The following is a 25,317-nucleotide window of genomic DNA, read 5'->3' on the forward strand; positions in this document are numbered from 1 at the left end:
CCCTGTTACCCTATGGGTGCCATTCACACCTCTGGAACTGAAGCACACGACCTCTCTCCCACGTGGCGGCCCACAATGGCTTTTAGGCAACTCCCGAGGGCTCAGTGACTCTCCTCTCCTCTGAGAGAAACAACAGTCCATTCTTTCATTTTTTGTAATAAAAGAACCCCTCTCCCAGAACACGTCTTCCTTACCTAAGCTCATCAATAAATTCACAAGGACAATACGGACACTCCTTATAAAACTGACTTGCCTCCTTTCACTTTGTTCTTTCCTTAGAAGGGGAAAAAATTTGCTAAGGGGGTTCTAGATGGCGAGGCAGAAATGCCTCCTGAATTATACACTTAATATGCCAGAGTAACCTCTCCATGCAAATTTCCTTGTCACTCCATGCTGGGAACAGGAAGTATGCTGCCTTTCCCATGGCAGGGGGGTTGCTTCCCAGACATATTAAATTAATATTAAAACTCCAGTCACCTGGGTGCAGATCAAGTTCAAGAGTCCCACAAATTTCTCAGAGACAATGTTTGTTCAAGTCAACAAGAAAGCTCAAAAGCAGTACCTCTCCTCCCACCACCCCCAAACCACACGAACAAAGCTCACACCTGCTTTCTTGGACTGTTCCTACGCTTGCTAAAACACCACCACTTCTAGTGTTAGACTCTCTTCTGGCACCGGACCCGCTCAGGCCAATTCAGTGGGCATCACTCCTCAAACTCCGTTACTGATACTTTTGCTCAGAAGGAAGGCTGTTCTTCTAATGGGCTGACAATGAATACAGTGGCTGCACTGTTCAAAGTGCGGGGCAGTCACCTGTGAGGGGGGCAGTCATCAGTAGGGTGTGGTGGCTGGCCTCTGACACCCCAGTGGTCCTCACTTCCTGGTGTCCACGCCTCACATAATCTCCTTTCACATCAAATAAGGCTGCCCGTGTAGCCCATATGAGGTTGTGGACACCATGGAGCGTGACTTCCAGGCCACAAAGAACACTGTGGCTTCTGCTCTGCTGTGGGAGCAATTGCCCTGGGGTAGGGAAGTCAAGCTCTAGGCCCGCGGGCCAAATCTGGCCAGCTGTCTAATTTTGTAAGGCCTATGAGCTAAGGATGGCTTTTATATTTGTAAATCGTTTAAAAAAAATCAAAGAAGAATAATATTTTGTGACAAAATGAAAGCTATGTGAAATTCAAATTTCAGTATCCAGAAATAAAGTTTTCTTGGAGCACGGCCACACTTGTTCTTGTGATGTCTCTGGCTGCTCTTGTACAACAGCAGAGTTGAGTAGCTGCAGTTGAGATCGTAGGGGCCCACAGAGCTGAAAATATTTACTATCTGTCCTTTTGGAGAAAAGGTTTTCTGAGCCCTGCTCTAGAAGAAGTCAGCTGCATGTCACGACGACACTCAAGCAGCATCACAGAGGAACTAAGGCCTCACGTGGCAACTGGTGGCATGAGTTCTGCATCTTGGAAGTGGATCCCAGCCCTGGTCAAGCCTTCAGATGACTGCAGCCCTGGCTGCCAGCCAGACTGTGACCTCAGGAGACCCCCGGCCAGAGCCAGCCAGCTAAGCTGCTCCTGGATCCCTGACCTCCAGAAACTCTGGGAGATAATAAATGCTTATTGTTGTCTTAAACTGTTAGGTTTCGGGTAATGTTATACTGCAATAAAAAAAAGCTGACACAGGTGGAGAGAGGGAGAGTTTCCACCAGGGGCAAGAAAATGCACTAAGTGGCCATGTGCATCTCTTCCATTTTTGGGTCCTGAAGTCTGAAGAGGCTGTACTAGGGAGTCTGTTGGTGAGGGATCCAGGACGCCCACTGCCCCCTTATGCACAGCCCTCTGAGGAGTGGAGCTTCCTGTCATGCGTGGGTGTATCCTGTGCCCCACTTCCAGGACACATGTACGTTTCCTAGTCTGGGCCCATGCTCAGATGATCAGTGGGTACCCCCCCCCAACACACACACTCACACTCTCTCACACTCACACACACACACACACAGACTCACACTCTCTCATACACTCACACTCACAGACACACACACACATACACTCTCACAGACTCACACTCTCTCATACACCCACACACACACTCGCACACATACACTCACACCCTCATACACTCACACCCTCATACACACACACAGACACACTCTCACACTCAGACACATACACTCACACACACACTCACACTCTCTCATGCACTCACACACACACATTCTCACACACACACACACACTCTCACAGACGCTCTCACACACACACACAGACTCACACTCTCATACACTCACACACTCTCACACACACACACACTCTCACACTCACACATACACACACACTCTGAGGCAAAGATGTTCCCTTTCCTGCAGCATTCTCTGGCCTCTTTCCTAATTCCATGCAAGCTGTCCCTGGGATAGAACAGGCTTTGGCTGAGCAAATGCTCAGAGGCAGCAGTTCAAGAGCAGGATACCCAGCTGCCGTACCCCTGAAAAAGCAGCTCAGTCAGAGTCAGGAGAACAAATTCCACCCCCACTCCCCCACCCCGCCCTCTACCTGGAGCTTAGGGATTCAGTCTTGGAAGCTACACTAAAAATGCTTTAAAAAAACCCCCGAAAACCTTGGTTTATTGACAGGACAATGGTTTCTGCTTCCCAGGCTAAGGCAGTCAGATTCTAAGACAGTCCACAAGATTCCCACCCCTGGTGTAAACGCCCTGTATGATCCCCTCACCTGAGTGGGAGGGACTTGTGAATGTGATGACATTTCACTCCTCCATTTAGGTCTCTAATAATTGACTCTAAGTTAATCAGAAGGGAGATTATCCTGGGTGGAAACTTAATCAGGTAAAAAAAAAAAAATGTCAAAAAGCAGCAGAGAGAGATTCTCTTGCTGGCCCTGAAGAAGAAAGCTGCTTTGGGGGCTTCCCTAGTGGTGCAGCGGTTGAGAGTCCGCCTGCCGATGCAGGGGACACGGGTTCATGCCCCGGTCCGGGAAGATCCCACATGCCGCGGAGCGGCTGGGCCCGTGAGCCATGGCCGCTGGGCCTGCGCGTCCAGAGCCTGTGCTCCGCGACGGGAGAGGCCGCAGCAGTGAGAGACCCGCGTACCGCAAAAAAAAATAAAATAAAATAAAAAAGAAAGCTGCTTTGTTGTGAGAAGGCCAATGGAGGGGAAGTGTGGCAAGGACTGGGAGCTGAGAGCTAGCAAGGACTGGGAGCTGAGAGCTAGCAAGACCCTGGGACCTCAGTCCTACATCCACAAGGGGCTGACTCCTGCCAACAACCTGCGGGGGCCTGGGAGAGGGAGCCTCCTGAGCCTCAGATGTTCACAGCTCGAGCTGACATCTTGATCTCAACCTCATCAGACTGAGCAGAGGAGCCAGCACTCCCATTTCCTGATCCATGGAAACCTTGGGAGACCAAATGAACAGAGCTTTCTTGGCTGTTGGGGCCAATTTCCCTGGTACCCACTCGACGTGGCATCTGACTCACATCTGTAAATCACCCCACCATGATGGGGCCCTGCCCAAGTCAGTGCTCACTCAAGGCTGGTGCACGGGTAGGTGGCAGATCTGGGTAGAGCCTTCCACACAGACACGGAGACAGCCCAACAGCTCCTCTGGGGCCCTTTCCAATGTGAGGCCAAATCTGTCCTGAAAAGCACTTCTGGAAAACTCCTGCATTGGTCTTGAAGTATTAGTGGTAGCCTACCTTCTACCTATTGGGATCCAGAAGAATCTTGAGCCCTGCCTTAATGTGCATGTCGAAAGCAAGTCCACTGCTTTCTGTACCTGTCTGCACCTGACGACCCAACCACAGCACACCTGCACATCCTCACACCTGCACACCCTCACACTTTCAGCAGCTCTGACCTCCACTGACAGAGGGGCTTCTCCTAAGAACACTGAGCAGGGAGGCCCACGAGGCATCACGGACTGTTTCCCATTATCTGACAGATCTTAGGAACAGAAAGCTACATGCCAGGGCTGTGCCTGCCGGGAGGCCCCCTGACCGCCTCTAGGTCAGCACAGCCGCTGGAGGAGGCTGCTGAGAGCCTGCCACTCACAGGCCTTTTATGACTTTTGTAAACACTTAACAGGAAAGAAACATGGGGGGACCACAGGTGGTGGCAGCATCCTGGAACCGCCTGCAAAAGGAGGTCTGAGGTCACCCCCACAGGCCTGGAGGAGCCCTGCTGATGGCTGGGGAGCAGCCTGGGACTGTGGCTTAAGAGTAATCAGTGTCATGTTGCTGCATTTTTAAAAAGAAACTCCGCCTGGAGCAGACCAGCAGGGATTGCTTTGGTCAAGTATTTCACAAAGACGTTTGGCCTGAGAAACCACAATGTAAACTGCAAATCCGAACCCCAGGATTAAGGAAGATGGGGAAGGATTAAGGCACTTGCCCAAAGGGACAGGTTCTTTCCATTAGGATAAACCCTCTTCTTAACTGCTCTGGTCATCCCAGCACCCGCCGGGGCCAGAGGGACCCAGCATATACATACAGCATGTCAGGACAGTTGTCCGGCTTGTCCAGAAGGCCGCCCTCCATGACGAAGCGAAGGACTTGCTCATTGGACAGGCCCTGGTATGGCTGCTCGGCCAGCGTGGCGATCTCCCAGAGGACGACCCCGAAGGACCTACAGGGAGAAAAGAAACGTGAGGTGCTTGGAAAGGGGTGGACAGAGCCACAGAGCCCTCTCCCTTTGGGTGACTGAGTGCATGTCGGGCAGCGAGCCAGGCCCTGGGCTAAGTGTGGAACACCCATCCTCGTGTCGTTGAGTCGATGCAGCCCTGGTGGCACAGCTCTGCCAGCTGAGGGGAAGGAGTGTTCAGGGCCCTTGAACAGCCAGCGAGCACGTGATCTCCAATGGGAGCCCCAGGCAAGCTGGCTTCAGGGCCCAGCCCCAGCCAGGACCCTGCAGGGCAGCGTCTCCCTAATGTGCTTTTATACCACCAATAATCGAATGCTGGTCCCCAGGCCCGGCTGGGACAGTGATTTAGTGCAAATCCCTGGGACAAAATGCAGCCTGGGACAAGCAAGCTGTTCAACAAGCTCCCCGTTTTGGAAACTTCTACCTAAGTGGTTTTCTATGCAGGAACCCCTGGTTGAGTTTTTAACTCTTAAGGATGCCTGGGCCCCCGACTGATTTCACTGGTCTGGGGTGGGGGCCTGGGCCTTGGGGTGTCGAAAAGCTCAGTGGGGATCTTACAGGTCCAGGAGGGCCCGGGGAGATGAGGGGCTCAGCCTCATAGTGGGGGACAGAGAAGGGTGGCACTGGCTGGGGTGGGGCTCGCGCACTAGGAAGAATCCTTAGGCCCAGAGTTTAGCCAAGGTGGGGGGAAGGGGATGGCTGAGGAACCAAGTCAGCAAGGGGAGCAGGGAGCGATTCCGCCTCGCATGCGCTTCTGCCTGTAGGTTAGAAGAGCCTACTACTGGAAAACAAACTAAAATAGGTATACACATACACAGAAATTTCAGACTGAGGATGTTAAAAAAGGCAGTGCTATAATCTGCAAAGTAAAGGTGGCTTCCCAGCATACATCAGCGTCTTTCACAAATTCTCCACGGTCTATTTGCCTTTCCATTCGGTTCATTTCCGCAGATTAAAGCCTGCCGCTTGGCCAACCCGAGGGGCTTCCTGGACCTTCCAAAGGCCAGGGGTGTGGGCAAAGCCGCACTGAAAATTCTGGGGCGGCGCTTCCCGCCCAGAGCTCTGCGGATCCTGGCCAAGCCGAGCCCGGAGGGCCGCGGACTTTGTATCAGAATGTTTTACTCGATGCTTCAGCTCCTTTCCATGAACAAAAGGGTTTTGTACAAATTGATGCTGAGAGCAGATGTCAGACATAAATATTTAGAATCTTAGCCCTCAGAGGACAGACCCACCCAAGATCCTTTTGAAACTCAGTGACCAAGAAATAGTCTTGGTATTGCACGAGAGACCTAGGAAAGTTGAAAGCCCGGAGGCCCAAATGCGGTGTTCCAGGCCCAGCCGAGGGCAGTGGGCTCCTCCCGTCAACCTGGGCTGGGGGGTCTCCGCAGACTGAATTGGCCCGGTCACCTAGGTCTGTGCCTCAGAGGCCACGGCTCCCAACTCCTCCTCGGAAATGCGGTACCCAACTGACGGCAGGCCTGGCCTGAGAAATAACCTGAAAATGTGGTTTCTCCCAGCCCCACGTCCCCCTCCTGCCCCACACGTTCCTCGGCTGTGCCAGCTACTGTCAGGCGGCCAGCGCCCACCGGACGGCGCCCATGCTGACCTCTCAGCACCTACCGCCCCACTCCAAGCTCTGGGTTACTGTGGACCTTTGACCTTAACGTGTCTCAACTCTGTCTCGCCACCCTGATATTGCCAAATGTCTCCTAGGAGATGCCATCAACCCTGTGGAGAACCACTGCTAGTGTAACATCACTGAAACGAGAACCACAACTCTAGTATATAAAGTCAGAAGCTCATGCGTTTAGCTTCTCTCCTAAGTGAATCAAAGAAATTCTTCAGAAATTAAAAAGTGTTTCCCAACGGGTTTGGGGCAGTCGAGGAAAAAAATATTAACTTTCTTAGAGAATGCCACTTTCCTTTGTAGAGGAGGGGAAAAAAAATCCTTTTCTTCTCTCCTGCTCAGTTCTCGGCTGGGGCTCTGTATCAAAAGACAGATTAACAAGAGAAAGGGTACAGATTTTTTTAATATAAGTTTTACACGACACAGGAGCCTTCATAAGGAAATGAAGACCCAACAAAGTAGTAAAACCTAAGCATTTTTTATATTAGTTTTGATGAAGAGCACAAAGTCATGGAAAAAGGGGGACTAGGACAGAAGGATATGAGCAAAGGGTACAGTGAACTGGGGAAACCCAGCAAGACTTGTTAGTTCAGATTCCTCTTGGTGTCTTAGAAAATAAGGACGCTTCTTTCCTCCAGGGCATGTAAGGGTCATAAGCCTGCTTCAGGGGAAGGTCAGAGAGTCCTTCCTGCAAATTCCACTTCGCGACTCCTTCAGCTTAGAAGAGTCAGCATGCCAACAACAAACTCCTCCAGTATAGCACAGGGAACTGTATTCAATAGCACCCTGAGGTCATCCTTCCCACACCTCCTCAGATAACCCCCACAGCTTGCCCGTGCAGGCTCAGACCTGCCCAAAGGTCTGCTCCCCTCCTTTCGTCCCCCCAGCACATCCTCAGTGCAGATGGTCCCCCTTGCCTGGCCTGAAGGACGCCTCCTTTTTGGCACCAACATCTTACTGAGAGGAGCTTCACACTCTAGCTAACGTGAACTTCTTAAAACACGGCTCTAGGTCACTCTCCGGCTCAGAAGCCTCTCCTCACGGAGCCTGCAGAATTATTCCCAAACCCCTAACAAAACAGCCAAGGCCTCACTTGAGCTCTCTTCAGCCTAACTCCCTTGAGGAAGTCCCACCATCCTCTACACGCACTAAGCGCTTCCCACCACTGTGGAAAGAGCCCACTTCCTCACTGTTCAGAAGGTGACAGTCCATACTTCAGGGTGCCCCACGACTCCCGCTCTTCGGGGAAGGGGTCTGTGATCCCAGCCTGTCAGGGTCGCTTCCTGTTCTCAACAGGACTTCATCCCTCAGGGACAAGGACCATGTCTCTAGGCGCCCTGGCTCTTACACACGCTGAGCACTGTGCCTGGGCCACGCCAGGTCCTCACGATCACACACATGAAAGAACACAGAAGGTGACAGAGCCGGCTCTCCACAAAGGCTTTCCCTGGAGTGACTCTGGTTTGATGTCAGTGTCACCTGCTTGTGAGGGCCACTTAGTGCTGGCATCCGGGCGTCCTTCACAGGACATGACTAGCTGAGTTCAACCATTTTTCTGCCCCAAGGTATGGAGGCTAAAGCATCTCTACCCAACACCAACGTGCCTCCCGGTCATCACCAGTTGTCACAGGGGCCATTTAAACATCTATTGAGGGGCTTCCCTGGTGGCGTAGTGGTTGAGAGTCCGCCTGCCGATGCAGGGGACACGGATTCGTGCCCCGGTCCGGGAAGATCCCACACTTGCCGCGGAGCGGCTAGGCCCGTGAGCCATGGCCGCTGAGCCTGCACATCTGGAGCCTGTGCTCCGCAACGGGAGAGGCCACAACAGTGAGAGGCCCGCGTACCACAAAAAAACAAAACAAAAACATCTACTGAGGTTCTGCAGACATCCCCAAACAGACCTTACCTCACAGATGGAGCAGCTGAAGTCCACAGATACCTCATGGTTTGACCAAGGCCACACAGCCAGAGACGCTGAGAAATACGCAACACCTGCATGCTTTTCAGAGCAGGTCATTTACAATGTGGCACTGGCATTTAATGCCTCATACAAAACCAAGCTTTGAATTTTATGGATTTAATCGCTAAACATTAGATAAATGCCTTTGTGTGAAGTCTTTTCTAATTTCGAGCATTGGGGCTGTTTTCCCAAGTAAGGGACAACTTGGTGTGAGACTCACTTCAATTCCAGTGCTGGTTAAAGTCAGCATTCAATTATTATACCACCTCATACAAGGACCGGATCTGTCAATGTCCCACCCACCAGCAAATTGAAACCTACAGAGATATCCACATTACCAGCTGATGTGAATTCGCCACTGAAGAACCAAATAACTCTAGGAGGGAGCAACCAGCCCTGGATATTTGTGGCCACTTGGAAAGCTTCTCAGTAAGTCAAGAAATGAAGACTGTTGTAGGGTGATTCAGTTGCCCAGGAAGGAAACACACCTTCAAGCCATGGATTTCCCCCTCCCCAGTCCTGCGCCTGGTTCCCTCCATGCCTGGAGGGCACACCTGTGTCTTCTAACCCAAAGGAACCATTTTCAGGGACACAGTGCTACAAGAGAGCTATAGGAGGTACCAGGACAGTGCCCAAGGGCCTGGGAATAATGTCTCCAAGGATAGCAGGAAAACCTAAAGATGTTCCACCTAGAGAAAAGAGACCACTTCCTTGTGACTCTAAGGCCTGTCTTATCAAAAACAGAGCAGGTTGTGCAACCGTGCTACAGAGAAGGGCCAACGGGGTGTCAGCAAGAGGCCGACTTAAGCATAGCATGAGAAAGACCTGCAAGACCCAAGGATGTCTTAAGGATTAGGGCTGTCTGTCTTTATGAGAGAGGAATTAGCAGTCCCTGGAAATATGTGAGCAGAAGCTCAAAAACCAGCTGTCAAAGATGCTGTAGATGGGGTGTGGGGACGGGTCCCGACCTCAGAATACCTTCTGATCCTAAAATTCTAGGGTATCTTCTGCAAAGTCAAATACAATTCTTTGTATTTCTTTCTAGACTTGAACTATTTAGGGATGACTGTTTTGTACCATTGAATACACTCAAAAATGATTTTCATTCCTTCAAGAGGGAGCACTTTAGATCCTGGGGAGCTAAGAAGCCTTCCATATTCTCCATTGTCCTAGCCTACCCACCTTACCAGTGTTATCCTCAAAGGCTATGTTAAAAAAAACCAAAAACTAAAGCACTGTCAAAGCCTGAACATGGAATGGAATGAATATGAAATCCCTACTCTTGTTTACATATATTTTTTCTTACTGGTTCATAATGTCTATGTCATCAAATGGGAGAAAAATGGCAATGAACACCCTTTACTCCTGCTTGTTGCAATTGCTGCTAACCAGAATTTGGTAAACTTAGCCTGTGAGATATTAACAACTCTAGTTTTATCTTCCTGCCCTGCCTCTGTTTTCCCTGGCTCTCGTGGTTTTCTATGTTACTGCACTGTAAGCTGACCTCAAAGTTGTTGGAAGCATGGATCCTAGAATAAACAGATGCGGGTGTGGGCCCAGGCCTGTCCTCTCCCCATCATCTCGATATCTAAAAATGGTGTTGAACACTTTGATTTGACTGTGAAGAGGGAACCGTCTTGAACAGGCTGATTGCAAAACAGATCTCACACTTGAGCTCGAGAAGAAATCATGCTTTGCTGGGTCATATTCAAATGCTATTTCCAATTTGCACCTGTCTTCAAAATAGGATCCAAGGCCCTTGATCCCAAGGTTCACGAGGTTAAAAAAAAAAAATGATGTCGGTCACTATTTAAATAGCTCCTCTATGTGCTCATCCCTACAGCTGGAGTAAACAACTACCATTTCTGTAACCCCCCAGCAACGGGATCTCCTGAGAGGACAGCCAAGAAACTAGCTGACGTTCTAGAAGGTAGACGTGCCAGGGCCTTCGCCTGCCAAGAACCTCAATCATATTTCAGAAACTGACCACCTCTCCACAATGTTGCTGAGGAGCCTCAATAAACAATCCTATCAAAAGGCCTCTGCATCCGCAGCTGATGCACCTTCTACCCCAAGATACGTCCATGACTAAGGGAGACATTTTGCTTTCCACACCATCCCTGGGTCAGCAACGATAGGTGCCCATTGGAAGAGGACAGACAGCAGATGGAACCAACAGGAAAACATATCAAGGCTCATAAGCTTTGGGTCTAAAATAAGCAGCATCTGCAATCTGAAGTTTTAATTAGGTGAAGCAACCACCTCCCCAAACACACACATACGCACACGCGTGCGCACGCACACGTCGCATCTATTTATTGCGAAAGAAAATGAGAGAAGGCAGGTGGGGAAGAAGCAGAAAGAGGTAAAACTTTCTGGCTTGTCCCCATACCCTAGCCCCTGGTGGTGTGTCTCCAGGCCTCCCAACCACTCGGTGAGCAGCTAAGCATTGAAAAGAAATGTTGGTCCCACAAATTCTTTAGATCCCACAAGTGCCCACTGACAACAGGAACACGTCAGTGATGAGGGGGTGGCCCCCATCACACTTAGTCAAAGCCGGAAACGGGTAACAATGAACAGAAAACAGGAGGAAAGGAAAGGAAAGGACTCGTGGGGGCCGGGGGCTGGCATTATGGGAAAGGTCTCTCGTACCAGACGTCAGAGTGCGTGGTGAAGACTCCATCCTTGAGGGACTCGGGGGACATCCAGCGCACGGGCAGCAGCCCCTTCCCTCCCTTCCGGTAATAGTCGGTCTCATAGATGTCTCTCGTCATCCCAAAATCTGTGAGGAGGAGAGAAGGCACGAGAGTTACCCCATGTGAGTAAGGTCCGGGGAGAAGCAAAGAGGCACAGTGACGTCTCAGAGGAGGGTCCTGTGCCCACAGCCAAGTCCAAGGGGAAACTGGCTTTAGGTAGGCCGATATCCATGCTGCCACCTGATGAGGCAGAAACCGTAGGGGAGGACCGGTGAGTCACATGACAAGCAAATGCCCAGAAATCTCTGCCTTTAAATATATTTACAATGTGATTCTTTTAAGAAGGTAGCTCCCTCATTGCATTTAAAATGAGAGGCATCTTACAAATTATCAGGACCCATAGTTTATCAGGAAAATAGGTACTGAGTAGAGCAAAGGTCATTTGTATGTGGTTTAAAAACATGATCAAATAGCCAGGAGCATGTTGACTTTTATTTACTTAGTAACACTGCCTCATTATCAGAGGAAAGAAAGTAGTTTCACCATCTAATAAGGGGGAAAATATTAAGAGGACCAATTCACGATGAAAAAAGTACACAGTAAGATGCCTAAGAGATGGTATTTACTAGGCCCCTGAAGCTATTACTCAATAATGTTTTTCAACATAATACTCCCACTCATTTTTGAAAATGTCTTCCATTTCCCATGTCTCTAGAAGATGTCACATAATTATGTTTGATGGCAGGCTTGCTTTATAATCCTAAATTATTGCTTCTTTGTCAGATTTTGATTTTCCACTCAATCATGTAACCTTTCCTTACAGGGACTCTTCCATCCTCCTTCCCAGGAGAAAGGGCTGCTCTCCTTTTTAAAATGTTCATTTATGTCTCTAACTCTGCCACAAAGAGGTAAGGCTACAAAGCAAACACAGAGAACAAAGTTCCTTGGACGTTAATCAACATAATTTCCTTGTACTATGCTAACGGCCATCGAATTGCCTCTGGTAAAACTGCTTGTCATATTTGTAATCCATGGGACACTGGGCATTAGAAAAACATCTTTGAATCCTAGCGAAGAATAAAAACGAAGTGCTAAAGTCTTATCTCTGAATTATCCAGTGACGTGCAAGTAGAGGATCTGCTTTTCCTTGCACAGCAAGGAAAGACAGAAATCCCAGAAAAAAAAGCACAGATTATTTCCTCCTTAACCCAAAAGAAAAATTTCAAATTTCAGGAAAAAAAAACACAGTACAAAGAAAACATCACTATAAATATGCCACATGGTTAAATAGCAAATAGAGTCCTTGCTGATTTGGACTTCCAATGGCAAGTGGCACAGAAACGGCTCTCCCGCAGTGAGGGCGAACAGGGAAGTAAAGGAGAAGGAACTGAGTTAGGCCACGGACACTAATGTTTCCATTTCCAAGGACCTGCCCCACACCCAGCACGTACGTGCCTGGTGCTTTCCTGCACCGAGTCTTTCCCAGCATCTCATGACTCTCTTACAGCATCATCCCCATTTCAGAGGTCAAGAAATTGGGGCTCACAGAACTTAAAGACATTTGCCACAAGCCTCACGTCTGTTAGTGGCAGAACCGGGATTTAGTTTTGTTAGTGCCTGCCTGGCTCTGCAGCTGGGGAAGGGGAGCTGGTTGGCATCTCTGTGGGAGCAATCTGGGTCCTCGCTGAGAAGGGAAGGGGAGGGAGCAGGGTACACAGAGGAAGCCCAGGCAGTAGCCATAGGGGCTCTTCCCTGAGAGCCCCAGGGCAAGACAGCCTCAGACTTTCAGGGGTGTCAAATGTGTGGATGCCTCAAAGGGCCAATCCAAGGACACACGGAATAACTGATGGCCAAGGATATTTGCTATACGATATGGCTCCATCCATTACCTGTAGCTCCTACAAATGAAAGATAAAGATGCCTATCCCCACTTGGGAAACCATTCTAGAGGGGATACTCATTGCTCACCAAAGGGCCAAAATATTCATTCAAATTCATTGTTAAAAAAACCCCAAAAACACTGCTAAAGGAAGGCGAGCACTTCCAGAACAGACAGTTCAAGAGCTAGACAAAGAGGTTTAAATAGTTTTTGGATGTAAAGTCTTCCTGTAGCTTCTCAGGATAAATACTCAGCATTTTCCTGAAACATCATCATCTCACAGTGGGAAGAGCAGGTGGTCCCCATGCAGCCCTGATGCTTTATGTGTTTTATCAGGCAGATTCAAGGACCAAAGTAAAAACCAAACCTAAAGTCCAAAGTAAATTCCTAACCAGTAACCACCCCCCTTTTTGGGTGTTACAGTGGGTGGTGGCAACAAGGGGTCTAAGGAGGAGTTTAGTTAGCTAATAAGTAAGGCCTGCAACAAACATCAAGAGCTCCGAGGTTGACCAGCTCGGGTGTGAACCCCAGAAAGCAGCGGTCTTCCCTCATCCTGTAACCACTTCTGCTCTGTGCACGGGCTTCACCACCGGGGACCTCACCTCTTAGAAAACGCCATGGACCCCCGGTTGTTGTGAGGCAGACAATGTTCCTTGTAAGCTGGAAAACTGGAAGACATACTGGTAGTATGGAGGGCAACTTTTAGGCACAAGTCAAAATCACCTGAGACACTGTCTCAACCATTTTTGGAAACAATGCTTAGAACTGTTCTGCCAAGAAATGCCTCAAGTGCCAGTAGAGGCAACCTCACGGACCATGGCCTCAGCTCACCCTTGGCCACTGCCTGGACCACTGCGCCCATGCACTATCAGGATTAGAGCCAGGCTGGCTGGGTTTGCGACTATTGACTGGACACAATCACATTATTCCAGAGAGTAAGACTCTGCAGTCACGGGACGCATTGGAAAACCTCTCCAATGCCCACTTGGTCCCTAAAACATGTGCGAGTTTAGTTCTTGCTCAGATCTGGAAAGCTAAGGACACACCTCCGATTTTGACTGTGAAATCTTCGGCCACCATGCAGTTCCGGGCAGCGAGGTCTCTGTGGACAAACTTATTGGCGTTGAGGTATGCCATGCCATCTGCAATCTCTCCAGCCATCTGGATCATTTTGCTTAGGCTGGGAGGTGCTAGGACTGGATTATTCTGTTGGAGATTAAAAAAAAAAAATCCACGTGAGAATTTAGGAATTTTTAGGGAAATTTAGGGATTTTTCCCTCCCCGTGTTCTTTCACGGTTTGCAAATCCACCTTTGTTCAATCTGAGCACCACAGGTCATTCTGCTAAGAAACCAGGAGTGGCTCAGAAGGAGGCCATGGCACTTGCCCTCTGACCACATCACAAAGCTGCAGAGAGAAGCACCTATTAGCACAACTTGGGAGGACCAGCATCTTCGATATTGGGTGGGGCCAACATCATTTAAAGTGAAACCAGCAATTTTTGATATTAAAAATTCTGGATACTCAAATTCCAATTAGTGTATGTGTTCCTTTTATTTCTACAATCCAACTCCATACAGGGAAAAGGAGGGAGAGGACATTACAAAGACCATGTGGAAATAAGCAAATGGGTTTCTTGAATGGACACTGGATGTGTTATTTCCTACATTAAATTATTTAATCCTTTTCTTTCCCTTCAACTTTCTTCTAGAGTACAAAACCATCAAGATGAATTTGTTCACCTTACAGAGTGGCATTCCTTGGATTATTATCTTCTGTGGGTGTTGAGGAAAGCAAGCCCTTGACAGTTCATTTAAGTCCAGCAGAAGCTTATTCTGGAGGGGACCAATGTCCAACAGTGACAGGTAACACGGATAAACGTTTCCTCTTTGCAGAGAAGGGCAACATACCGACTTCAGAATTGAGAAGAAATACCCTCAAATAATAAATCCATTTAGAAAAGTTTTACATAAAATGTGTGTCCAAGCCTCTTTATCCTAAAAGAAAGTGTAGAAACCAATCAGCACCCCCAGTTTAGATGCTGACCACCTCTTGTTTGTGTGAGTTCAACAGACTTTACCTCAGTTTCCCTGACTACAGAGCATCTGTCACAACACAGCAAAGCCATCCTGCTCTGACAAGGTCCCACACGTCCCCTTCCCAGTTCAAACCCTGCGCCACAGGAAGAACATGTCTGGGGTTTAGGATCAGACAGTCTGGCCTCCTGCCTGGGCTCTTTCACATGGGGTCGAGGCGGGGTCACTGCTGGGAGGATGACCTGGGACCATGCATGGCAAGTGTCCGCCAGTGCCTGGCCAAGGTCCACACCCAGGGAATGCTGGTTTCGCCCAGTGAGGTGCTAGTTTCTGCCCCAAAGCTGGCTTCTAGGAGCGGTATAACAACTCTCCAAGTACTTGGGGGTTGGTTCCCTACACTTGAATTCTGAAGCTACTATCAGGACTGTCTGTGGTGATTTAAAATCCTCATTACTGAGTTGCCTGGGGAAGTGATGTGATGACCCAAAGGGTAAGCCAAAACTACCCCCTTCCTTTACAAAGGGGCCTTGCTTAGAGGAGCCTTTTTCCCTCAGGACCTAACATTCCCTTTAGCCTTTTCAGGGCTTTAGATATGCACGGTACACCAGGAAACTGGCAGGTAAAATGTTAACTTTATGCTCATAATACTTAAGTTGTGGAATATTAAGTTAGGCGCTTATTAGAAGTGGCGCTTCATAATATTAATATGAAAAACAGAATCAAAAAAAGGAACCTGATTTTAAGTATCGAAGGAGAGGGCTGACATTCTGTCAGTTCATGGTGCTAATACTGCCATGCTTTCAGACGTCTTAGAAAACAGAAACATCTAACTTGCTTAGAACTACTTAAGACACGTATACACAAGCATCCGCATTTAGTGAGGGAAATGAATGAATCTCCGGGGGGGGGCGTAGATGCCAAGTAGAATATAATGAAACCACAGGATAAGCATACGTATTTTTATACTTGACATGGGTTAGAAAGAACAACTTTAAATCTGACAAATCTAAAAGTGAATTTTTTTGGGGGGCTTCCCTGGTGGCACAGTGGTTAAGAATCCGCCTGCCAATGCAGGGGACACGGGTTCGAGCCCTGGTCCGGGAGGATCCCACATGCCGCGGAGCACCTAAGCCCGTGCGCCACAACTACTGAGCGTGTGCTCTAGAGCCTGTGTGCCACAACTCCTGAAGCCCGGGCGCCTAGAGCCTGTGCTCTGCAACAAGAGAAGCCATCGCAATGAGAAGCCCACGCACCACAACGAAGAGTAGCCCCTGCTCACCGCAACTAGAGAAAGCCTGTGTGCAGCAACAAAGACCCAATGCAGCCAAAAATAAATAAATTTTTTTTAAAAGTTAATTTTTTCATCTGAAAAGGACTTTAGTAGTCATCTTGCCCAACCCTCTTATTTTACACATAAGGAAACCAAGGCCCAGAGCCTGAAGCAGCCACCTGAGGACGCAGACAGGTAGTGGCAGAGCCAGGACTAGGGCTATGTGTGGCAAATTTTTATTCTGTGCCTGAAACTGGGTACGAAGGAAGTAAGTGCTTCAGACTTTTCAGAGGTGCCTTAAATGAATCTGATAAGAAACATACTGCCACATCTCCAGTTGCCCAGCTGATGAAGCTTTTCTCCTTTGTGCTGGCTTGTGTATTACAAAGTGAGCTGGGAAAAGGCACTAAGATCCAGGGGAGCTGGGGACCCACGCTGGTTAGAGCACAGGGTGGGTGTGTTGCAAACCGCCCTGCTCGGGGCCTCAGTCCACACTGGGCCTCGCGGACCTCGCAGAACCACACGCATCATCTGCTGTGAGTAAAGGAAGCCACGTGTGAACAAGTGCTTGGAACAAAAATTAAGGAACTACCACTTGGGAGATGATTAAGTTGCCAATTAAAAGAAGAAAACAAAAGATTAAGCTCAAACAGAGAAAGGCTACAGACATTCAAAAAGGGTAGAGAAAGGGGAGGATCCAAGGCACAAAAGCAGACCCAGAGCTTCCTCAACAGGCAGCAAAGTCAGGGTCCAAGTGAGGACTTGAGACCCACCAAGGCAGCCAAGTGAAAGGCAGATGTTGCTGGTATCACTTGTAAGTGTTTATCTCCCAGTTTACTCTTAAAAGTCGTTTCTCCAGGGCTTCCCTGGTGGCGCGGTGGTTGAGGGTCCGCCTGCCGATGCAGGGGACACGGGTTTGTGCCCCGGTCCGGGAAGATCCCACATGCCACGGAGCGGCTGGGCCCGTGAGCCGTGGCCGCTGAGCCTGCGCATCCGGAGCCTGTGCTCCGCGACGGGAGAGGCCACAACAGTGAGAGGCTCGCGTACCGCAAAAAAAAAAAAAGTCGTTCCTCCCAATGTTACAAAGCTGGGTTCATGGGGAGACACCAGGGTAACACAAATTGATATTTTTTTGATACTAAGTAGAGATCATTGTGCAGCTGAGGTGATGATCATTCAGAAGCTCAAGCAAGACAGTGATTCCGGATAAAGCCTGAAATGTGGATGCAGGCCTTGAGAAATGGGGCTCTCCCCGCTCAAAGGCTCAGACTGCCCACAGGAGGGGAAGGGGCACACGTCAGGTGGGGGCCTGTGAGTGAGTGGGTGTCTGTGCACAGAGCTGGGAGGGAAACCATCCGGCACAAGAATCAAGTCAACCTGATGGTGAACTCTGACAAGCACGACACTGAGCTACACTGGGTCTGGGATGGACAGGAAACATAATGGGCTACATGGGGATCCACTAAGAACCAAACAAGAGAAAGCCGGTCCAGGAGAGAAGGCAGTGGAGGAAACAGGCACTCCTGGCTGGGGTGGGGGGCAGGAAAGGCTCCAGGGAGGGAGCAGCGCAGACATGGTCTGTGGGTGGGAGTCAGAGAGAGACGGTGGTAGAGGAGGTGACTGGGGGTGGAGGGAATGATGCAGCAGCAAAAGCACACAGGGGTTTGAGTAATAGGGTACCTGCGGACTGGCAAGTGCCTCTCACAAAAGATCCAGGTCTCTCTCTAGTCAGGGAACTCCTTCATATACAGGACCAAGAACCAAGCACGGGGCAAGAAAAGTGAATGGATTTAAAGACGCAGTATCTTCTGGGGGAAGGTTCTAAAGGAAAGGGAACAGTTAACATGGGATGTCAGTGAAAATCAAAACTGACCTCCATTTCTGGCCTCAGAGACCGGAGATAACTTTTGAGGTCCCCCCGGGTCATCAGTTCCATGATGACCAGCGTCGGCTGGCCCTGGGACACCACGCCCAGCAAGCGCACCTGTGAGGAAGGACAGAGAGAAGGGCTCAGAGGGTGAGGGCTGCCCACGACTGCGGCTCTCCCACCGCTGGGACCATCTGGCCCAGAGCAGAGCCCGTACAACGGGCCACTGGGGCTCACGGGCCAGCCCTGCATCACATCCAGAACCTTCGTGTGCACAGTGTCTAAAGGAACAGTGGGGTGACGGGGGGGATCCCTACAGAAGACAGGGTGAGACAGCAAACCCACAAGTGTGCTCCCCAACACATGGGGGTCCTTCTCTTACCACGTGGTGACAGTTGAACTCCTTCATCACCGAGGCCTCGTTGAGAAACTCAATCCTCTCGCGCATGCTGGCGGCTTCGTTCACCGTCTTAATGGCCACCCTGGTCTCAGGCTCATCCTTGACCACGCCCTTGGCGACACCTTCATAAACCATCCCGAACGAGCCCTGCCCCAGCTCCCGGCTCATGGTGATCTTCTCCCGGGCGACCTCCCACTCGTCAGGCACGTACACTGGGGAAGAAGAGGCCAGAACTGAAACAACGTGCTTTGGGCAAACTCCAGGCCAAAGAGGGCAAGATGCCACTTCCTAGAGCCCACGGAGGAGAACATCAGGAGACAAGGATATGGCTTGCTCTGGAATCTCCCACAGGCTGTGGATTTCAGCAAGGCCACTGTACAGTCAAACACTAAAATTTCAAGTCCTCAAGGAGTTCTAGATAATTCAAAGATACCAACAGCATATAAGAACCAGAAAGTCATCCAATCTGAGATGTTGCTATAAGTATAAAATTCATGCTGGATTTCAAAAAATAATGTAAATATTTCAGTAACTTTTTTACTGACTGCATATTAAAACGGATAATATTTTGGATATATTGAGTTAAAGAAAACCTTATCAACATGTATTTCGCCTGTTTCTATTTCCTATTTTATATGTGGCTACTAGAAAAATTTCAGGTTTCTTATGGGACTGGCCCTATATTTCCATTGGTAGCTCTGCTCTAGTCTGGACAGTTTCTCTGGCCTTGCCAGAGACCCTGGGTCAATGAATGAGGTACGGAAGCAACTGAGCTCTGGCATTGAGGGGCATTCAGTGGTGACCAGCATGGAGGGACAGCTGATGAGAAGGACCTCCCCAGGGCTTAGGCCTGGGGCCTGTGAACTCAGGGACCTCCCACCACAGGGGTGAGGGGCTGGGGGGTGGGGCTTGGTAATGACTAAGCCTGAATACGATTTCCTGTCCAGCCTAATGCTTCTGGTCAGATTCAATTTGGTTTAAGAAAATAAATAAATAATGCTAGGCAGGAGGAAGGAGAAAGAAAGAGGGAAAGGAAGAAGGGAGGAAAGAAAAAAACAAAACAGAAGATCCATCCTACCACTCTGATGGGTAGGTGAGAACTAAAACAAAATCAACCTGTTCTACAGCTCCATAAGAAATTTCACTTATTATCATATTCTTCTAATGCTGTGTGCTTACGTCCTTGACTGAGAGGGGAACCCTTGGCATGCTCCACTGGTAGGAAAGAGGTGGCCCTGGCTTAAGAAATGCAGAAGGACTGAGAACCTGGGATGGCATCTGTTTGCCTTTAGGCTTTCAGATGTTAACCGTGGGCCTGTGGCTGGATGTAAGAGAAGCAGCGGATTGACAGCTATATTCCGACACCCCCAAGTCCCAGGTATCTACCTTTAAGTGATATCTTAAAGCAAAGATGTCTATGAATTAGGCCCAGGAGATACCACCAATTTACATCTCTAAGGAATTTCCAATATGGACTATGTTAATCAATCTAGAATTTTCTTTCACATACATTTTTGTATTTCATAGTATGTATGTATGTGTTCAGGAATTTCACAAATGGAATTACAACCTCCATATGGCTTAGACAGTTTATAGCCCTGAAGAAGGGGCTGATGCTCACTTAGGAGAGTAAGTATGCAAGACAACCCAGTAGATAAGACTCTTCCTGATACCCCTCAGAAAGTATAAAGAGACACTGTATATATCCATTTATCTCTGAAAATCCAGGCTTGCTTTTAATCAGAATTAACGATGTAACACACCATGAAACATGGAGTTAAATCCAATCACATTCATTCCCTGGGAGGTAGCTGATTCAACCCAATAGCTCTGACTTTAGCCAGCAGTCCTAAGCCCTGCCAGGCAGGAGAGGTTTACCTGCACAATGTTATCAGCGTTTCCCTGGAGGGGATTTTCAGTGTACTCTGGAGAATGGTGACATGCAGATTAGCTTTTGGAGAGAGAAGTTTTTAAAGCATTTTTGAACTGCAATGTCATTTTGTTGCCCCTTGAGGAAACTAGCTATAAGATGCTTGTCAAAAGGCTGAATAAATTAAGTTCAAATAAGGTGACAGTCTTCCTACCTGTTGGCCTGGGTGACAATAAGTTTTGTTTGTTTGTTTTGTTTTTAAAGAATCAAGAAATATTATGAAGGCACTCTGGAAAGACACAAAATTTGAATCCAAATCGCCGTTAAGAGTCTGATATGATTATATTTGTGCTCTCTCTAAACTTCCTGGATCCTTCACAGTCAAAGCTACAAATGCCAATCTTCTATGCTTATTTCAAAACCGAGCAGATTTTTGCAGTAGCCTTACTGCACACTGATAGAGCGGGAAGTGGACTTGCATTTTCCTTATAAATTCCATTAAGTGTGTGATGACTCCTCACCTTACTTGATTAAAAAAAAAAACTATTATTTATTCAAACAATGCATAAAAATCGTCTTGCCTTTTTTTTTTTTTTTAAAGAAAAAGAGCCCTCTCCCCAAGTAGCTACTCTTTTAAGTTTGGTGTGTATCCTTCCAGAACATTCTCTGCACCTTATATGTACACGCACACACATACATACAGACATGTAGGTGTGTGTGTACATATATATGTCTTTTAAAAATACAACTTTGTGAGACCTTTATATAAAGAAGAATAATGTCCTCATTATTCTACACTTGATTCACATTCAGAGGAGTCTGCTTTTGATTGGCTTTATTGTAAACACAATTAGAATTAGAAATTATTAAAGAAATCAGAGTAATAAAACTTTACACACTTATATAGTGCTTTTAAATTGTTTTCTCATTTGAGGATGAGCAATTAGAATAATCATGACTCTTTATTTCACGTCTCCTGCACACACACTTCCATTTCTGAAGCATGAGCGAGGCAAACGTGTTTTCTAAATACATCCAGCCGATTCCATGCACTTATTTATTCACTTGACAAACCGTGGCCAGCTGCTCCTGTGGGCCAGCTTGCCGGTCTCCCCAGCCCCCAGGACCTCACAGTCCTTCCCCACAGCGACTGCACCACATGTCAGCAAGATGCCAGGGGCTGCCTCATCCTGATTTCTCAACTGCCTAGTTCTGTGACCAGGGTGAGTTTCTCCTCTGAGCCTCGTTACCCCACTGACAGACAGATGAGCATCAGACAACCCATCCTATAGGGATGCAGGGATCAAATGGGATGGCATTTGTGAATGTCTCTAGCAAAGTGCCAGTTAGTGGTACCCAGTGACCAATGTCTCACCCTGACTTACTTTGAAAAGTTAGGATTTTGGCAAACTTGGAAGACAAGACAGCAAATAAGGAAAAAAACCTTCCAAGTCAGACCATCTCAGACGTTTAACTAAATGGCTCTCATGAGTTACTACCAGAGGGAATGTGAACAGGCCATGAGGGTAAGAATCGTTAAGACCCCAGTCAGGAGGGAATGAACAGAAAATCTCCAAGATACAAAAATCAGAGAAGCCGTAGTGATCAAAGACAATTATAATGACATGAAACTCAAGCTGAAACTAGTTTAAAAGGAATGTTTTGTCAGCTGCAGCATATCTTCCAACTAGATGTTGACAATTATACAGATTTTTTCATTCTAGCATAAAATTTCAAACAATTAAATAAATGGATTACTGTGCTGGCCACATTCATCTCTGAAGCCCATTTTTCCTTGGGGCAGCCCAGACAGTCCCAGAATTTTTGACATATTCAGTGAACTGCTCAAAACATTGGTTTAAAAAAAAGTGTTAATGAAGATGGATCTGAGGCCAAAGGTCCCTCAAAATAATGAAAGCCTCTTCCCCTGAATTTGTAACACTCCCCAAAGCTCCTGAGCTGGGACCCCAGACAGTGACTGTAGTTTAGAAGCTTACCATCGGCTGCACTGAAGTACTCCGGGTTCACAGAGGCATACAGCACTCCGTTCCCCAGCCTGCTGTTATTTCTGTCAAAAAGGATGAAATTCCGGTTAGAAAAAAAAAATCCCCACATACTTTTATATGTACTTTCATCTTTGTTACCTCAGTTTTATTTGTTCTGATTCATTAAGGACTGGGAAGGGGTGGTGGAGGTACTGTCAGGACAGCTCCACCACACTTGCTAACGCCTCTTTTGGCTTCTTCAACGGCCTCAAATTAGAGCTTTTTAAGAAACATTTGTTTCTTTACTTTGTTGGAAACTGAAAGGCTTATCTGATGTACAGGGTTAAAATATCATGCTTGAAAAAGCTTTGCACAAGCAGAGGTATCTGTGATGGGACAACCAGTGTGGGGATGATCCAGACTCCAAAGAAAAAGTCTTTTTCTGTTGTTGAATCATTAGAAAATATTCTCTTTTTTCTGTACATTTGATTGGAAAATCAGGTTTTCTGATCCATAAGATAATTCCTCAAACTTCTCAAAAAGTTCATCTTAACTTGGGTTCAAATCATCAAACCAGTCAGACACAGAAAGTATCTGAACTTTTCACCAAGTCACTCACCTTTTTCTATGGAAGACGTACAGCATTATAACCAACCCTCCTACTATCAGCAGGACGGCAATGGGCAGAGCAATGATCAGATGGATGAAGTTTTCATACGTTGCTGCAGAAACAAATGTGAAACAAGAAAATGTCATGAGGTGAACAAACTGCTCGTGTCCTTTGTTTATATTTAGCTGGAAGTATGGGAAAAAAAATCCCTGAGAATTCCTTTATTGCCTATCACGAACTAGGAGTTCTGAAGGTAAACAGTATTGTACATAAAAGAAAAAAAAAACAAACCCTGAGTTATTTGTAAAAAGATTAAATAAGTGCCGATGGAGGAGTAAAGTCATTTTTATTTTCGAAGTACAGTGTATTCTGAAATAATAGTTCAAATGATGGATTCAAGTAAAATAATCTTTGTATACAGTTTGATAACTATTAGTGGAATTGCATACATTTGCTAAAAAAAAGAATAGATTCTTATGTATTATAGTGCTCAAGCTGTACTGACTTTTATCTGTCTTAGGACAGTTCCACAGACAATTAAAAAAAACAAAAAGTAACTGGATGGCACCCCTTGCCAAAGCTGCTCTGAATACGCCCCAAACATCAGAGTCTATAGTTACAAGCCTGAGATCACAGAGCTCCTGCCTGCTCATCACCATCCGCAGCTCTCACATGACAGATGGCAGGCTGGATGCTGATCTACACACTTGAAAAATTCTGTCAGATGCTGGTAATCAGCATGTCCATAGGTAGCTAACAACCAGACAAGTGGACCACACATGCTGCAAGGATGCAGGGAGGAAGGGAGAGGGGAAGGGAGTCAGGGGAAGCTCGCCAAGCACAGAGGATGGTTGGATATGATACTGGAGAGAAACCAGGGCCAGCTCCTAAGGGGCCTTGTCCAAGCTAAGCACTCTGAACTTCATTCTGCAGATTAAGCGGAACCAGTGAGAGCTCTCCAGCCCCACAGTGAGCTGGTGGGATTTGTGTGGGAGAGATGGCTGTGCCTGAGGATAGCCTGGAAGGGCTGGCAGCGGGGAGGAGACCCTGCCCTGTCTGGGGCAGCGGGTGGGGGGTGCCCTGGGCATGTTCTGCATCACCCAGCTCAGACCTCACCAAGGAATCACTGCTCCTTGTCTATGAATGAGAAAGCCTCACAGAGATAAACTGTCCTCCCCAGGGTCACACATGCAGCTGGCTGGCCATGACCTAGGGATCGGAACCCAGGCTTCCGGCGCCTCTGGCTCATATTTTCCCTACGAAGCAAGCGCCCTGGAGGCTCTAAGCTGACGCGGTGGTGGTGGCTACAGAGGCTGGATTCCAGAGGTACTTCAGAGGCAGAATCAATGAGATGTGGGTTTGAATGAGAAGTGGGTGGCAGGAGTGAAGGAAAGGGGAGGGGTGGCTGTGAGGTTCCTGGCTTGGGTGGTGGGTGGATTAGGGGGTCACGGACTGAGCTGAGGAACAAAGGATGGAGAGAGATTTTGAAGGTAGCAACTGTGATTCTGGTTTTGTGCACGAGGCATCTGAATTGCCTGTGGGACACCCACGTATGTGGAAATGAAGTTGGAACTCACTGGGGACCAAGTTACATCTATTGTAGATCACCCATCAGTGATTATTCTGCCACTAAACACTACTATTATTATTACTCTGTGAGGACTATTAAAGCTATTTTAATTTTTTAAATTAAAGATATTTTTATCAAATAGCTCTAAAAATGGATACAGGCTCCTGCATTTCCTAATTCTTAAAAATACTTGCAAATTAACAGGGACTTTGGGAAGCTAGTGGAGTTTCTTTTTTGCCCCCGAGGACTATTTCTTCTATATCTATCACTTATACTACTGGTCAGGTTGTATCCTATTCTTTTTGAGTTTCACATTTCAACGGGGACATGGAAAAAGTGGAACACAGCCAGAGAAGAACAAAATGACCGAATGGCTAGAAAATCATTCTGTGAGACTGGGCTACAAGAAAAGGCCCCAAACCTGAGATTATTTAGTCTGGAGAAGAAAAGCCTAAGGAGTAATTTAATAGTATTCAAGCACATGAAGGGTTCCTAAAAGGAGAGCAGTTGCCAGAAAGCTTCCAAAGCTTCCATCTCCTCTGAGGATTGAACAGGAGGAAGGGAGACTCAGCCACAGCAGGAGAGAATCTTGTGTGACACAAGGAAAAACTGCCCAACGGTAAAGCAGGCACGCAGATTTAATTTCCCCATGGTGTATGCCAACTCCTGCTGGAAAGATGCCATCAGAGCGGCTCTTGGGTTTCCCACTGGCTCCCGGCACTCACAGGGTTAAAAACGTGGGAGCAATGGCAGAGAGGAACCTGTCATCTCTGCAGATAAGCCAAGGTCACTGAACCCCAGAAGCCAATGCTGCTGTTTCAAAGAACACAGCATCACGCTAGACCTCTAAACCTAGGCTCTGTTCCTAAGGGATGGATGTGGAGAGGGGAGGAGAGGAGAAGA

General features: G+C 47.7%; 1 protein-coding gene across 5 annotated transcripts in view; it reads right to left on the minus strand.

Moving 5' to 3' along the window:
- Window positions 1–25,317, minus strand: part of IGF1R (insulin like growth factor 1 receptor) — a 303,286-nt gene that overhangs the window by 11,029 nt on the left and 266,940 nt on the right. For 4 of the 5 annotated variants that reach the window (XM_024732051.1, XM_024732050.1, XM_024732049.1 and 1 more), the window contains 7 exons: window positions 22,854–22,956; window positions 22,247–22,317; window positions 18,362–18,591; window positions 17,986–18,096; window positions 13,854–14,013; window positions 10,885–11,014; window positions 4,496–4,630 (listed from right to left, as the gene is read on the minus strand). In XM_024732051.1, coding sequence (XP_024587819.1) covers window positions 4,496–4,630; window positions 10,885–11,014; window positions 13,854–14,013; window positions 17,986–18,096; window positions 18,362–18,591; window positions 22,247–22,317; window positions 22,854–22,956 — 940 coding nt within the window. Of the gene's footprint in view, window positions 1–4,495; window positions 4,631–10,884; window positions 11,015–13,853; window positions 14,014–17,985; window positions 18,097–18,361; window positions 18,592–22,246; window positions 22,318–22,853; window positions 22,957–25,317 lie in introns of those variants that run through there. The other variant, XR_003001377.1, reaches the window with a different exon arrangement.

Source organism: Neophocaena asiaeorientalis, unplaced genomic scaffold (assembly GCF_003031525.2).
Source record: "Neophocaena asiaeorientalis asiaeorientalis breed wild unplaced genomic scaffold, Neophocaena_asiaeorientalis_V1.1 scaffold362, whole genome shotgun sequence".
NCBI lineage: Eukaryota > Metazoa > Chordata > Mammalia > Artiodactyla > Phocoenidae > Neophocaena > Neophocaena asiaeorientalis.